Source organism: Haliotis rufescens, unplaced genomic scaffold (assembly GCF_023055435.1).
Source record: "Haliotis rufescens isolate VD_foot unplaced genomic scaffold, xgHalRufe1.0.p SCAF_8, whole genome shotgun sequence".
NCBI classification, from domain to species: Eukaryota; Metazoa; Mollusca; class Gastropoda; order Lepetellida; family Haliotidae; genus Haliotis; species Haliotis rufescens.
Window position 1 is genome coordinate 38,759,204 of NW_025964372.1, and position 16,965 is coordinate 38,776,168.

Genomic DNA, 16,965 nt, shown 5'->3' on the forward strand with positions numbered 1-16,965 from the left:
TTATGATGGTCAATACAATATAAAGGCTTACGGTAGTAAACTGGACAATAAATAATCATTGGCTAACCTGAAATAGAATGGTAATATGTAGAACAGAAGTTAACTAACGTTAGGCGTGGAGACTACGTGGCTGGGTTACCGCATTCCAAAAAATTAACACCTGTGCGTTTCTAGGGATCCAGATTCATGTGGTGTCTCCTCAGGAATATCCCATTCATCCATCCATCCATCCATTCACTCCCTTGGTGAACAGAACGCTGCACCCCTCCATCAATCCATCCTCTTATTTATTTATTTATTTATTTATTTATTTATTTATTTATTTATTTATTTATTTATTTATTTATTTATGTTTACTATGTTTACTATGTTTAAAATGAACACACTTATGATGAACTGACGGATATAACGACCCTAATATTTTGTTCCAACATTTGTTGTATATATGCTTATGACAAATACAGGAATACGGTTATGACGAACTAAAATTAGTGGTCCCTTTATAACTGTAGTTTACTTTATTTATTTATTTATTTATTTATTAATTTATTTATTTATGTATTCTCACTACCATGATCAGACATGCCAACACAAAAACAGAGTGGCAATCATCACATCCTCGATCATCCAGGGTATTATGACTATTCTTTCTTCCTAAATACCCTGGACCCGTTCAACAACATAGCTTCATGTCAGAAGTGAACCCCATCTCCATCTCACCAGTCAAGTGCAGAACTCCTCTCACTCATGAGCTTGAACCCAGACTGAATGTCATTTCTTAATAATAAATGGACACATTAGTGGACACGCCAGTAACATCTGCCCCTGACAGGAAATAAGCCACAGATCCAGGCCACGGACTTCAATATCACCTGTGTACGTAGCTGAGAATAGCAGTAGTAATTGGGGACAGTGTTGCTGTGCCACAGGTCTGAGATTAAACACCAATCTGTCGTGGATCTGAATCTGACAAATGTGCAATTCCAAGTTTGTCTCTTCAACTGTCCATTTTTATGGAGTGTGTAAGTGAGTGAGTGAGTGAGTGAGTGAGTGAGTGAGTGAGTGAGAAGTGAGTGAGTGAGTGAGTGAGTGAGAAGTGAGTGAGTGAGTGGTGGGGTGAGGTGAAATGGGGTTTAACGTTGCGTCCAAGATTATTGCACTTATATAGTGACGTGCATGTATGTGTATGTGTGTGTGTGGCTGCTTGTACTAGTCCGGACTGATGCCGATTTATAGTGCTATCATACTGAGATACCATGCTGCAGTTTAACTTGAATACCCCACTCAGACACAGTATACTGACTCCGAGCCGACCAGTCCTCGTTTTAGCCCCTTAATGCCGAGTGCCAGACAGGGTAACAACAAGTACCATCTTTTAACGTCTTTGGGTATGACCCGGCTGGGGATCGAACTCCGGACCTTCCACTCTCCGGGCGGACGCTCTACCATTAGACCACAGAGGCGGTTAAGGGAGTGAGTGAGTGAGTGAGTGAGTGAGTGAGTGAGTGAGTGAGTGAGTGAGTGAGTGAGTGAGTGAGTTGAGTTTCATCCAATTACATTGTGGCAGAAAAACCTGAAATTATGTATGTTGTTGACATTGAAACCTATCTTGATAAAAGTGACCAGTGATACCGCCTCCTCTCTTTCATATTTGATCTGTGGATAAATATTCTGAATGACAACAAGCTACCCACAAGACTGTATGACAACGGCGATGACTTCAGCTTTCCAATAGTCAACTATCCCTTCATGTCGAGCAGTATTCCAGCAGCTCCAGCCTTTGGTGTCTACATTTCACAACTTTTAAAGTACGAGGAGGATGTGCTTTCGAAGGAGATTTAAGAGAGCATTGCATGATTCTTGTTCAAAACTTGTTTGATCAGGGATACAATATTCAAGGCCTTAGTAAAGTTTCCAAAAATGTTGTTATCCAACCTAATGTACTGTATCATTCTATGCAATCCGAAATAGGTTTTGACAGCATACTGTCTTACCCTACAACTCAAAAAAAAAGAAAAAAAAAAAAGAATTTAAAAAGTTTTATGATAGATATGTGGAGGACATTTCCAAATTGATGCATCAGTGACCCAAATGATGCCTGATTCTCTGTTGTGTCTTGTACCATATGTTCCTGTGTTTGTTCAGTTGAACAATTGCCTTGCCTGTGCATGTGTTTGTGGTAGGTGCCACTCGTAGGGCAGGATATCCTCATCTTTTCACAAACACCAAGTATTATCACTATTTGATAGTTATTCAGAAACACAAGCTCATGATATAGTCAGACTCATGCAAGGGACTCTGCTCTTGGTAGACATTTCTTGTGATTATGCAAAGGATCAAATAATCCCAAACAGGCTTCCGCAGAAGATATTGCTTGGGTGAAATCAAGCTACATTGTATAATGAAATGCTTGGCAGGCCATTGTGACATGTTGCCATGACCTCACAATCAAATGACACCACTAATCTCTCTGCCACTGAAGCTGGTTAGGTGTACTTCTTACAATCAAGACATCGGTTCTAAATGTTTACAAACCGAAAAATTAAGTAGGAAGAATGATTTTGGATGAAAAATAACTCAAACTCCAGCTCATATTTTGATATTCAAGATATCAACACTCATTGATATATAGAATCTCACCAGAGTGTCTTTTGATATCAAATATATCAACACGAGTTGATAAAAGTGGAAATATTCAGAGGCTTGCTGAGGATTTTTGCCACTTTTATCAACGAGTGTTGTTATATTTGATATCAAAAGACACGAGGGTGAGATTTTATTTATTATCCAACATCATTCTTCCAACTTTTTCAATTTGTAGACAGTAATTAGCAGTGTCTTCAGTGTAAAAAGTACTGCTAACAGCTTCAGTAGCAGAGCCATTAGTGATGTCATTTGATTGTGACGTCATGGTAACCAGTGACGTCACAATGGTCTGCAAAGGATTGTGATGTAATTTCATTAAAGCGATATCTAGAGTGTAGATATCGCTTGATCTAATCCAAGCGATATCTCCTGTGGGAGCCAGTTTTAGATGATAAAAAAGCTTAACACTCCTCGACAAGCCCCAGCGATTTGAAATTTTATTGACTTGTATTGATATATTTCATGTCAGACTAAAAACTATTCTGACTCAAAACAGCAGTAAATTAACACAACCACAATGGTAAGAAATGTCACCTGTCACACATAACAAGAGTTTTTGGGGTCAGATCATCTTTTTAGCCAGAGTTCATCAGTTCCTTCTAAGGGTCAGAACCTTGTCAAATCAACCCTTTGTAGTTATTCTGACCAACTCCAACTGGTCAGCTGAGAGGGCATCTGAGAAGCTGTAACCTCATCAATGGTGAATGAGGTGGGCAGTCTTCAGTGTCCTGACTATCAAAGGAGGTCTAATTGTCCAGAGCATCTGTCTGATGTCTACACACCAGCTCAGCATGCTCATGTGATTAATGACAGAGATCAATACCGTGTACAAAGTGTCTTCCAAATCGTGAGCCCCCACTGGTAATGGCCGAAATCAATGATCAGTCATGCCTGCAATTCCGTTTTATTTGGGGTTAACGGCTCAATTTGTTGGATGAAGAAGCAGGAAGCACCTAATGGATAACGTAATGTTTGGCTTCAAATAAAAACATTATTGAGCTCTTGTCTCGAGTGTGTTTGGGTCAGATCATTAGCTGTGGTCACGTCAGTTCAATTAGACAAATCTGTAGTAGCTGGTGTTGAAGTGAGTTTGGTTTTAAGCGGCGTTGAACAGTTTTTCAGTTACATCACAGTGTGTCGGTTGATGTGGGAGGAAAGTGATGCAGGTCTCAGATATTTATTACTTTTGGTAAAATCCATGAGCACAAACAAATATTGCACTGATAAACCTAGAAAGGTCATCAAAGTCAATAAGGATTTTGAAACCAGGATCATATGATTCTGGTAGGCCTAAACCGTGAGGCAGAGATATATTTCTGCAGTTTGCAGAAATAGAATCTAAACAAATTCCTCAACCTTGTTAACCAAGAATCCAGGCCAAAACACACACCAGTCAATTCAACTCACAATTCATACCCCAAAACTCATCAACTCCAAGTAATATCCTGATTAACAGCGCACAATTGTCTCATTCTTCAAATAACAGAATAATCGGACACCCAAGAATTCAACTGACAAAATCACAACGCTGTTCCAGCTTCTGTTGAGTTTTTGTTTGTTTTGTTTGTTGTTCAACACTGCACAGAGCTAGACTCCAGCTATATGAGGGGTGGTGGGGTAGTCTAGTGGTTAAAGAGTTCGCTTGTCATGCCAAAGACCCTGATTCGATTCTCCACATGGGTACTATGTGTGAAGCCCATTTCTGGTGTCCCCCGCCATGATATTGCTGGAATATTGCTAAAAGCGGCATAAAACCATGTTCACTCACTCACTTTCTATTGTACCCCATCTAAAAGCAGTGTAAATCCCAACTCACTCACTCACTCACTCACTCCAGCTATATGATAGCAGTCTGTAAATATTCCGACCATCAGTGATTGACGTCATGAACAATGATCCATACAATTGGGATACCATGTCATGCAATCAAATCACCCGCCTGACCACACTATCCATATATTCACCTCTTACACCATGCATCAGCTGCTGAGACCTATTCCAGCTACAGCAGACACACACAAGATGGATAGAAACTAGAAATACATGATTGATAGAAACTAGAAATACATGATTGATAGAAACTAGAAATACATGTACATGATTGATAGAAACTAGAAATACAGGATTGATAGAAACTATAAATACAGGATTGATAGAAACTATAAATACAGAATTGACAACAACTAGAAATACAGGATTGACAAAAACTAGAAATACAGGATTGACAAAAACTAGAAATACAGGATTGATAGAAACTAGAAATACAGGATTGACAAAAACTAGAAATACAGGATTGATAGAAACTAGAAATACAGGATAGAAAGAAACTTGAAAAACAAGATACAAGCATCTTCCTGAGGCAAGGGCATTAACTGATTATTTAAGTCCAGTTTCCACTCTTGCCGAACTAGGCTGTGATATCCTAGCTCGATCCTTGCACCACCAGTGGCTATTACTAATTATGTCCCTTCTATGTCCCTCCTACTGCATGACCAATAAGATCCCATCGCTCATACCACTTGCATTTGCTTCAAACAAAATGGCGGCATTCAGTCAAGACGATCTGATCGATAATCAAGATCTATATTGTAATTAACCAGGTCTTACCCGTGAAGTGCATCCAATCACTTGAGCACCTTGATTAAAAACATGAAAAGATCTACAAAATATCTGATGATGGCCAGTTGCAAATCCTGCAGTCGGCCGAAATCAGATGTCTAGTTTGTTACACGATTTTGATTGAACTATGCATAGACTTGTTAGTCTAACCAAAATGTCCCTCCATAATTCCAGCCTAGTTCGGCAAGGGTGGAAACTGGACTTATATAGGTAATTAACTCCCTTGCCTCAGGAAGATGGATACAAGAAGAAGTCGCCAATGTTGCTTGTTTTTTAGTGATGAACTGGGGCAACAATGAAAGCCTTCATCCCAAGATGGCAGTACAGGGCGGAGTTTTCAATCCATGCTAACAAGGCAGATGAAGAGTGTTTGCCTTGTGATGAATTCCTTCAAACTGAATCTGAATGCCATGCATATAAAACATACAAATGTCTTCAGGAGATTTTCGCAGAGAGGTTCTTACATGAAACATTCATCACAGAGACTTCAATAATTGCAAATGGTTTTGAGCTAACCACCAACTAAAACATTCAGTTCTTCCCAAAATGAGAGCAATGATTTACTCGTTAAAACAGTGAAATGAAGGTTTTTTTCTTCCAGAGCATATTCCAGTCACACACAGTTCGATTTCTTTATGTCAAATTCAATATTGCAGCATTGATTGGCAAAGTTCTCTTGCACAAGCTTGAATTGAACAGTAAACAAGCTGTGGGGGCAGGTTACTGTGAGTGAGTGAGTGAGTGAGTGAGTGAGTGAGTGAGTGAGTGAGTGAGTGAGTGAGTGAGTGGGTGAGTGAGTGAGTGAGTGAGTGAGTGAGTGGATGGGTGGTTGGGTGAGTGAGTGAGTGAGTGAGTGAGTGAGTGAGTGAGTAAGTGAGTGAGAGAGTGAGTGAGAGAGAAAGAGAGAGTGTGTGTCGTGTGTGTGCGTGTCTGTCTCTGTCTGTGTCTGTGTTGCCAAACTCAGCAATATTCCAGCTATGACAGTGGCCAGTAAATACTTGAGTCAGCACCAGGAAAATCCAGTGATTGATACTATGAGCAATGATCAAAGCTGTCAGGGTACATCCACAGGCAATCAACAAAGTCCCCAAGTCAGACAATCTGACAATACTTGGTTGCCTCATTGACCAGCAAAGTTTCTGGGCACCTAGTCTTTATTAACCCTGAATCCCCACAGAGGATGAAACCACTGAAATAGTTTGTCCGAAATATCATGCTTTACATCAAAGTGAACTTGCCTAGTATGCATTACCAAATGATGCCTCTAGCCTGCCGATCTACACTTGTACCCACAAAGACTTGACTGATTGGATGCCATCGTAACCTCAAGGAAAGGACCGTTGCTCCCAATATCAATCATTGGATTGTCTGGTCTAGACAATTATTTACAGATCATTGTATATCTGGAATACTGCTAAGAAATTAAACAAACAATTGGATTACTATTTTTAGTATTATCTAAATAAACAAACAATTGATCCAGCTGACATTTATCTCATGGCTATTAACTGAACTTACTTCAGGGACACAGGCGAGCCTGACACTGTATTATAAAAGAATTAGACAGACACATTTATCAAATGTATATATTAAAGGATTTGGTCATTTCAATACTATGAAAGATTAAAGAGACTATTATTCAAGTATCTTCACCAAAAACTGATCAAATGCCCATATCCATCACAAAGCCTATTTGAAATGAATACTGTAGAGAGAGAGAGAGAGAGAGAGAGAGAGAGAGAGTTGTTGTTTTTATGTGCGCTTTCCGACTTTATGCGTATGTCGCACACGGGCCCGCCAGGCCAGTTAGTGATTTTGCCAAGTAGCCCAGGTATGTCCTAAAAGGAAGGGGAACCTGGGGGACTATAGGGTTGCTTATTTAATTTTGGGGAAATTTGGATTTTGAAGAATGATGTGCTATAGGTGGGATAGGTGCTAAGGGAGTTTGTGTGGTTGTGTGTTATTTTGGATTTTTTAATTTTATTTTTTTAAGGGTCTTAGCATGGTATAGAATGATTTTGTAGTTTATTAAATGAGGCCTAGTAGGCCTGTTTTAATTAGGGAAATGCCTAATGCCTAATTTGTAGCTCGTTTAGTGGGTTCAGAAGTGTTGCCAGAGACATTTGGTTGTTACAGTTTATTGTGGATTTGAGGGTTGTTCTGTGCTGTTGGTGGCGTGTGCAGTGTAATAGTGCGTGTTCAGGTGTTTCCATTAGGTTACAGTGAGGGCGTTAACTGTTTGGTGTTTTCTGATTCTGTGGAGGTGAGAGTTTGGTTTAGTTTGCCCTGTCTGTGATTTGATTATTGCCTTGGTGATATTTTTTTTCGATTTATGAAGAACTTTTGTTTTTTTTGAGTGGCTTTTGGAGCACCTGTTTTAGTTTACAGTTTGATTTCTGATATTGGTTTTGCCACTTTTGGAGGATTTTACTCTTAGTGATACTTTAATCTCGTTTTTAGATACTGGTAGGTTGATGCTGATTTCTTCTAATTTTAGTGATGCTTTGGCTGCTTTGTAGGCATGTTTGTTACCAAACACTCTGACGTGGATCCATACGCATTCGATATCTTTACCTAGATTGCGGAGCTTGTTGGAGCTTTTGAGTAACTGTTGAATTAAATTAGGTCGATTTTTTGTGTTTTGGTTTTTATTAGCTTGGAGTCCACTAAGTGAGTCAGTAAGGATTATTTTTTTTTGTTTTTTTTTAATTTGGGGGTTATGTAGAGTTGTGGCCATCACCATTAATTCGGCCGTGAAAACTGATTGATTATTTGAGAGCCTGTAGCATTTAGTTTCTTTCGTGGGTTTATATACATGGAAACCGAAACCTGTGTGTTTCGAGCTTGGGTCGGAGGACCCATCTGTATAGATGTGACACCAATTTGGCCTTTTTTCGTGTATGTATGATGGTGTGGTATTAGGGTCGGTTTCTGTATTTAGTTCGGAGGAGAGCGTTGTGTCTGTATTGGTGATTTGTAGTTTGGGTGTGAATATGTTGTTTGGTTTTGTTTTTAGTCTTAAATCATTTGGGTAGTTTAAGTAGTTGAGTGTGCGTTGAGAGATTGGAGTTAATAATGCTAGTGTTTGGTGTTTTAGCCTTATATTGTTTATAAGGAAGTGTTGGATTAGAATGTTTTGTTGGGTTGAGGCCCAGAAATTTATTGTTAACTGTTCTCGGCAAAAATCCAGGGGGATTTTGCCTGTTAGGGCCTGCAGTGAGGTAAGGGAGCAGTTGTAACAAGTACATAGCAATAGCAATATCAATTTAAGAATAGGAATTACACAATAGGCATGGGGTCAAGAGTTCTACCCACTCGTGTCAAACTAGGCATCACTGACCACTCAAATCAGTGAACTGTTGTTGGTTAAATTATTTTGCTGGCTTTGAACTTCCTTTATGTCAGTCAGCAGAATAAACATATAAACTGTGTTGGTTTTAGGAAAACACTGTTTATTGTTTTTACTGAAGCAGTGCTATTTGTTGTTTGATTGGATTAAGGATAGATTGGATTAAGATAAGGCTACGTATCTTTCCACTGAGAATGGGGTGGGGGCCCGGGAGTCGAATTGATTTTGAGTTGCATTTTTGGCTAAGGGTCTGCAGTCGTATTAATTTGAAGATGCATTAATTCAACATTTAAGGTACTGCATTATTTCAAAATTGTCCACTTCTATTCCTCAGTACAAAGACTAATGTCCACCCCTATGCCTCACTACAAAGACTAATGTCCACCTCTATTCCTCACTACAAAGACTAATGTCCACCCCTATTCCTCAATACAAAGACTAATGTCTACTTCTATTCCTCAGTACAAAGACTAATGTCCACCTCTAAGCCTCAGTACAAAGACAAAGTGTTCATCACGATGCCTCAGTACAAAGACTAAGTGTCCACCTAAATGCCTCAGTACTCAGACTAAAGGTCCACCTCTATGCTTGACAATATGAAGACACAATAACAAGCTTCCATCAGATTTCCAAAAGATTATAGTCTCCAAATCCCATGCATTTCATTGGCTCCACCTTTTTACAACTACCTTATGCAAATCTATAGCTGGAGCTACTTTCCCCATGCTTACACCAGCATCCCTCAAATAGGCTCTATCTGTGCCAGCTCTGCCTAGATAAACATGCCACAGTCAATACCAATCATGCTGAACACACACAGCCTAATCCTTCAATACATTCAATGTGTTTTGCTTGTTTTAGGAGATGACACTGCAGACAAGTCCACATTATCGACTGTTATTCAACTCAGAGAAAATAGACACATCAACACAACCACATCCTAGTGGAAGTCGGCTTTAGGAATGTCCATGTCCATCCACCAGCCACTCTGGGAGGGGTTCTGACATTGACTTTTGTGAAGAAAAAATAATTACTAAGTCAATCCTAAATGAAGTGAATTGCTTCACTTTACAGTGTACATTAATATTTGTTTTTTCTCTTTGCATAGATTCTGAATTTTAAAGGGATGCCTACAGAAATCAACATGGGTGATTAATAGTCCATATTAAGAAAATGCCAAGTAAACACACTCACTTTTACCATGATTACAATCATAATCCTTCAAATTCATATCTTGATTGTTTGGTCAAAAATTTTGTGGAAGGAAAAAACTACAACCCTTTCCTTACTCAGGCCCAGTGGTCCAGTGGCCCAGTGGTCTGTGGTCCAGTGGCCCTGTGGCCCAGTGGTCCAGGGGTCCAGTGGCCCAGTGGTCTGTGGTCCAGTGGCCCCGTGGCCCAGTGGTCTGTGGCCCAGTGGCCCAGTGGTCCGTGGGGCCGCAACCTGCTGTGCAGAGTTGCATCCCTTGGACATGCCAGAAACCTATGATCATGGGTCCGAATCCCGCCTCGCCCCAATGTTTCTAGGTTTATCAGCCCCATACACATGCTCATGGAAGTCACCAAAGGGGACAAAGATGGGACATGTTGTTTGTGGGTTAATGCCGCACTCAGCAATATTCCAGCTATATGATGGTGGTCTGTAAATAATCGACCCGACAATAAAGTGATTGATATCATGAGCAGCGGTCCATAGCCTTTCTATGAAAATTTCTAAGAGCATCATATGACTCATGCAATAAATGTTGTTAGGTCAGGGTTCAACATTCAAGTTTTCAAAAGGTTTCATGGTAGACATGTGGTGAACATTTCCAAATTTGACACATCAGTGACAAAAATTATGTCTGATGCAATTCCCCATTTTGACTTTACCATATGTTTCCATGTGTTTATAGGTGAAAAATTGACTTGCCTTTGAATGTGTTTGTGCCGCTGGTATCATCAATATTTGATAGTGATTCATAAACACATGCTCATATAGACAAAAATCATACAATGGACTCCACTTTGAGCACTGATCTCTTCCAAATATGGAAACGGCTTAGTCACTTTTATTTAGAGAAGGTCAGGACTCACAGGATCTCGCTGCCCGAGCAGCACTCACCCAACTACTGGTGCCAGCATCAAACATGATAAATGAATCGGAAAATGAACAGCGATTGTAAACTTACAACAACAAAAACATTAAATGAACTATAGCTCGTTAATCGGTGTATTGATCAAAGAGTCTATTTCCATCTCTAAAAGGTGTAACCTTGTTTCGTTATCAAAACTCATCCAGTAAACATCTGCTCAAAAACTAATGCGAGACAAGCAAACTGGCAAACAATCTGAACATGTTCATGAAAATAAAAATAAATCATTAAGATTCCATCAGAGAGGGAAAATACACCTAATTAACCCATCCAATATGTTTGATGTCATAATGTTCTTAAAAGTAATGAAATATTTTACAAAAAGCTACAGAATTAAAGGGAAACCAAAAAAAACATTATTAATCAATGAAATTTACTGCATTTCCTTCAAAGTTGCTTGTCAAGATCAATGGACGTGTTCAACGGATGCGCATGTCCCGAGATGAGGCTCTTGCTATTGTTGCTATTTTGGGCGACAGGAGAGCGTGAGATAATTGTAACCAAAAAAACAAAGGAAACTAATTCATTTTCTCGGTACCACCAGGTCATTACCTTAATGTGGTTGTCACACAAGCCTGTCATGCAATCAGAGTTTCGGGTATGATAGCGACCATTATAAAAACATTGAAATATTGATATGGAATTTATTAGACAAGTTCACACGACTGACAACTACCCTATTTCGTTTCTACAACTTGTAAGGCGTATGATGTGATAAAGTAATGAGGTGTGGTTGGGATCAGTTTAAAAGGACAATAAGTCAAACTTCACAAGAATCTGTAAGCCAAAAATGTTTTATCATAGATTTGTATTGTCTTTACAAAAAACAGGCAACACACATACTTTTTTTAGGCGATTTGTTTGACTAGCGGGTGCTACGAGTAGGGAAGGACATGCTGACCCTTTTGGCGAAATCTGGCGGCATCACTGATTTTCAGTGATCCATTTATATAATTTTTACAGCTATTTTGTCTTTTATGCCTAATGGAATAAACGAGGACAATTCTCATCGGTTAATAAGATATTGGGTGAGTGAGTGAGTGAGTTGGGTTTAACGCCGCTTTTAACAGTATTCCAGTTATATCACGTCGTGTCAGCTTAATGTGGGAGGAAGGCCCAAAGTGATGGAGGTCTTGGACGTTTACCACTTCAGTGAAACCCACGAGCACGGGTATGGTGCTGACAAACCTAGAAACATAATCGGGCTGAACCGGGTTTCTATAGATCATAGGTTTCTGGCGTGACCAAGGGACGCAACTCTGCATCTCATTCGATGAATCAATCATATCACAAAGTCTATGTTAAAGTGTGCCAGTTACTTCAGTCGTTGGAACAAGTTCTATAAATTCACTACCTTCAGGAAACAGTGAACATCTGTCAAACTGACCCAAGCTACCTGGATCTCTCAATATTTCCATAACACAAAACATTAAGATCCATCAGTAATAATGCATCAACCACAGAACCAATTTTGGCACCATTGTCTCCAAGTCTCTGGCACTATGATGCTGAATATAAGCAGGGAGCTATTTTGATTGGACTCAATCGTTGTTTCGCAATATAATAAATTCAAAGCAATATAACACCAAGTGGTCCCACATTAACTCCACGGCACATTCCCCTTCTTAAAGAAATGAAAAAAACAGAGATCCATAATTAATAAGTCATCTCAGCCAATGTTTAATGTTTGAACAGCAATATCGTGGGTGAAAAAAACATATATACCAAAGTTCATAGCATCTCATAGCATAGCTTCTGAGGAGCCTGTAGACTCTTGGACTAGCATATGTTCTATTATTGGGAAAAGCCACTGAAAAGCCACGATGTCTATTATATCAAGTATTGATCATTTCCTCATGATTGACAGTTCATTTAAGGCTTGTCAATAACGATTTCATGCTTATTTCTCTGAGAATGACAACGGTAAATCGTTTCGTTTAGCTTTATTTTTCTTATAACTCAGTGCTGTCTGTGCTGAATGCTGATAAGATGCTTTTATTTGGGTTTAAGAAGTTGTGTACCTAAGATGACTGTATTTAAAAAAACTAAAAAAATTTTAATAGAAATATTTGTATTTTCTGCCACAAAGAAAGAATCCACTTCAGTCTGAAAGAGTCCATGTTTTGTTATGCTTGTGGGCATTGAGGCCAAATAATTCATGCTTTTGAATGACAAGCATGTCCCCCAAAATGACTTTTGCACATGTGCATTCACCCATCGTCCGGATGAAAGGGAGTTAACTGACTATAAAAGTCCAGTTTCCACCCTTGCCGAAATAGTCTGGAATTCTGGGGTTACACCTTGTCAGGACCAACGAGTCTATGCATATTCCATTCAAAATCACGTAACGACCTAGACATCCGGTTCATAAACAACATGGATATCAACAAGCAGGATTTGCAAAACATGTGTACTGTCAACAGGATGTAGACAGATATTTTGCAAATCTTTTCATATTTTTAATCATAGTGCAGGGTAAGACTTGAATTTAATACAATATTGATCTTGATTATCAATGAGATCATCTTGACTGGGCGCTGCTGTTTCATTTGAAGTAAATGCAAGTGATTTAAGAGATGGAATCTTATTGGTCAATAGGAGGGACATAGAAGGTACATCGAAGGGACATAACTCGCAATAGCTACCGGTGGTGCTACGATCTCTGGAAATTCCAGCCTAAGTTTGGCAACTGGAAACTGGACTTTTACAGTCAATTAACGCCCCTGGCTCGGGATGACGGCGTTCACCTAAGTTCCAGCTATATCAATTATGTATAACTGGTATAGCTGGAATACAAAAGAGGTGACATTCTCTAGTGTACAGAACCACATATATCAAGAAATTCCCACAACACTGACACAAAACAAATTGTTCTCCGACATGTTTTAAGGGACTATTCAGGAATAAATCTCCTTCTTCCTGCATGATGATTCCATTAATACTAAAAGGAGTGCGCTTATTATCTTTTATTCAGCAATTGTCACACTAAAAACTAGTCTGGACTGGTATTTGTGTTTGGTGCTGGTCTGCTAAAACTTTGCCAGTAACACTGCAAGCATCTTGTGTACCTACTTGTGAGGGCAAGACAGAGGGAAACACAAATAATCATCAGCATGAATGAGTGAGTGAGTACCGCCTTTAGCAATATTCCACCAATATCATGGCAGGGGAGACCAGAAATGAGCTTCGCACATTGTACCAATGTCGGGAATCGAAACCGGGTCTTCGACATGCCGAGCGAACACAAACTCACTAGACTACACCGCCACATCCAATAGCATGAGGGGGCACGGGTGGCCCAGCCGTCTAAGGCGCCGCGATTCGCTGTGCAGAGTTGCGTCCCTTGGACACGCCAGAAACCTATGAGTGTAGGTTCGAATCCCGGTTCGTCCCGATTATGTTTCTAGGTTTGTCAGCACCATACCCGTGCTCATGGGTTTCACCAAAGTGGTAAACGTCTGAGACCTGCATCACTTTGGCTTTCCTCCCACATCAAGCTGACAAGCCGCAATATAACTGGAATACTGTTAAAAGTGGCGTTAAACCCAACTCACTCACTCACTCACTCCAACAGCAGGAAGAGCTGGCTGGGCCAGACGTCAGGGCAGATGTTAAAACTTCGCCAGTAACACTGCTAGCATCCTGAGTACTTACTTGTGTGGGCAAGATGAAGAGGGCAACACAGATCATCAGTAGCATGAAGAGCTGGCTGGGCCAGATGTCGGGGTAGACGTCACCGTAGCCCACTGTGGAAAATGTCACCACCACAAACCAGAAGGACTCAAACAGACCAAAGTGGTGGTTCCCTCCCCGCTGAAGGTGTTGGATACCACAGGCACTGAAACAAAGATCAGATCATCATCAGTAGGGCTCGTAGTAAATAATTGCTGTAAATAAAAGTGACATTACCCTTTCTTTAATGGTAAGAAATCTCACATGTTTATGAAGCACTGTCAAATAGTGATGCCACCAGGTGTTTTGAAAAATGTGATTGTATCTTGCCCCTCCAGCTTACCCATCATAAACACATGCAAAGGCAAGTCAATGAATCACCTGAATAAACACAAGAACACATGGTTCAAGTTAAATGGGAATTGCATCATTTGATGCCAACTTGGAAATGTCCTCTATCTGTAACATTTTAATACTTCATCAGAATGGGCACAATGTGTGAAGCCCATTTCTGGTGTGACCCACCATGATATTGCTGGAATATTGCTAAAAGTGGCGTAAAACCATACTCACTCACTCACTCACTCAATCAGCCATGTCACACATTATAACCAGGTAGTCCTCATACTGGTAGAATCTATCAATAAGCATTGGGTGTTCAGTGCCTTTCTTGAACCATAATGGCCCATGGTGAGTCAAGTGAAAACCTATTCTGAACTGGAATACTCACAGAGAGACAACATTGGGTACTGGAAATCTAGTCTGACCAAGAACCCCAATGGGAAGACAAACATGAGGTGCTGTGAATCTAGTCTGACCAAGAATTCCAATGGGAAGGCAAGCATGGTGTACAGGGAATCTAGTCGGACCAAGAATCCTAATGTGAAGACAAGCATGGTGTATAATGAATTTATTCTGACCAAGAATCCCAATGGGAAGACAAGCATGGTGTATAATGAATCTAGTCTGACCAAGAATCCCAATGGGAAGACAAGCATGGTGTATAATGAATTTATTCTGACCAAGAATCCCAATGGGAAGACAAGCATGGTGTACAGGGAATCTAGTCTGACCTAGAATCCCCATGGAAAGGCAAGCATGGTGTATAAGGAATCTAGTCTGACCTAGAATCCCAATGGGAAGGCAAGCATGGTGTATAAGGAATCTAGTATGACCTAGAATCCCAATGGGAAGGCAAGCATGGTGTATAAAGAATCTAGTATGACCTAGAATCCCCATGGGAAGGCAAGCATGGTGTATAAGGAATCTAGTATGACCTAGAATCCCCATGGGAAGGCAAGCATGGTGTATAAGGAATCTAGTATGACCTAGAATCCCAATGGAAAGACAAGCATGGTGTACAGGGAATCTAGTCTGACCTAGAATCCCAATGGGAAGGCAAGCATGGTGTATAATGAATTTATTCTGACCAAGAATCCCCATGGAAAGGCAAGCATGGTGTATAAGGAATCTAGTCTGACCAAGAATCCCAATGGGAAGGCAAGCATGGTGTATAAGGAATCTAGTATGACCTAGAATCCCAATGGGAAGGCAAGCATGGTGTATAAAGAATCTAGTATGACCTAGAATCCCCATGGGAAGGCAAGCATGGTGTATAAGGAATCTAGTATGACCTAGAATCCCCATGGGAAGGCAAGCATGGTGTATAAGGAATCTAGTATGACCTAGAATCCCAATGGAAAGACAAGCATGGTGTACAGGGAATCTAGTCTGACCTAGAATCCCAATGGGAAGGTAAGCATGGTGTATAAGGAAATTATTCTGACCAAGAATCCCAATGGGAAGACAAGCATGGTGTATAAGGAATCTATTCTGACCAAGAATCCCAATGCGAAGGCAAGCATGGTGTATAAAGAATCTAATCTGACCTAGAATCCCAATGGGAAGGCAAGCATGGTGTATAAGGAATTTATTCTGCCCAAGAATCCCAATGGGAAGACAAGCATGGTGTATAAAGAATCTAATCTGACCTAGAATCCCAATGGGAAGGCAAGCATGATGTATAAGGAATCTATTCTGACCAAGAATCCAAATGGAAAGACAAGCATGGTGTATAAGGAATCTAGTCTGACCTAGAATCCCAATGGGAAGGCAAGCATGGGTTACTGCGATCCTAACTTGATCCAGATTCAACACACAAGACATGTGTGCTGGGACCTTTTCTGTAGAAAAATCCAAACAAAAAGACATGCATGGGCACTAAGAACCTGTCATGAACTCGAATCCCAACAAGGAGACACATAGGATGCTAGAATCCTATTCCTACCTAGACTCCCAATAGGAATTCAAGCACAGGGTACTTGAGACCGATTGGGCAAATAAACATTGAATGTAAAAATTTTTCCATCACATACATGTATTCCCAATGCGGAGACATGCATATTCTGATCTAAACCTAGAATTTCCACAAGGTAAACATATTTGTATGAGTGCCTCGTCTGTATCCAAGCTCAATAACAATCAATACACATTGTAGCCACAAACATCAGAAAACCTCATTCTACCATGACACAAGACACAGCTC

The 16,965-nt window shown here is 40.1% G+C and overlaps 1 protein-coding gene across 9 annotated transcripts in view; it reads right to left on the reverse strand.

Annotated features, from left to right (window-relative positions):
* LOC124138395 (potassium channel subfamily T member 2-like) overlaps positions 1 to 16,965 on the reverse strand; it is a 175,255-nt gene that overhangs the window by 39,256 nt on the left and 119,034 nt on the right. For all 9 annotated transcript variants that reach the window (XM_048388883.1, XM_048388878.1, XM_048388876.1 and 6 more), the window contains exon 9: positions 14,403 to 14,586. In XM_048388883.1, the coding sequence (XP_048244840.1) occupies positions 14,403 to 14,586 (184 nt within the window). The remainder of the gene's footprint in view (positions 1 to 14,402; positions 14,587 to 16,965) is intronic.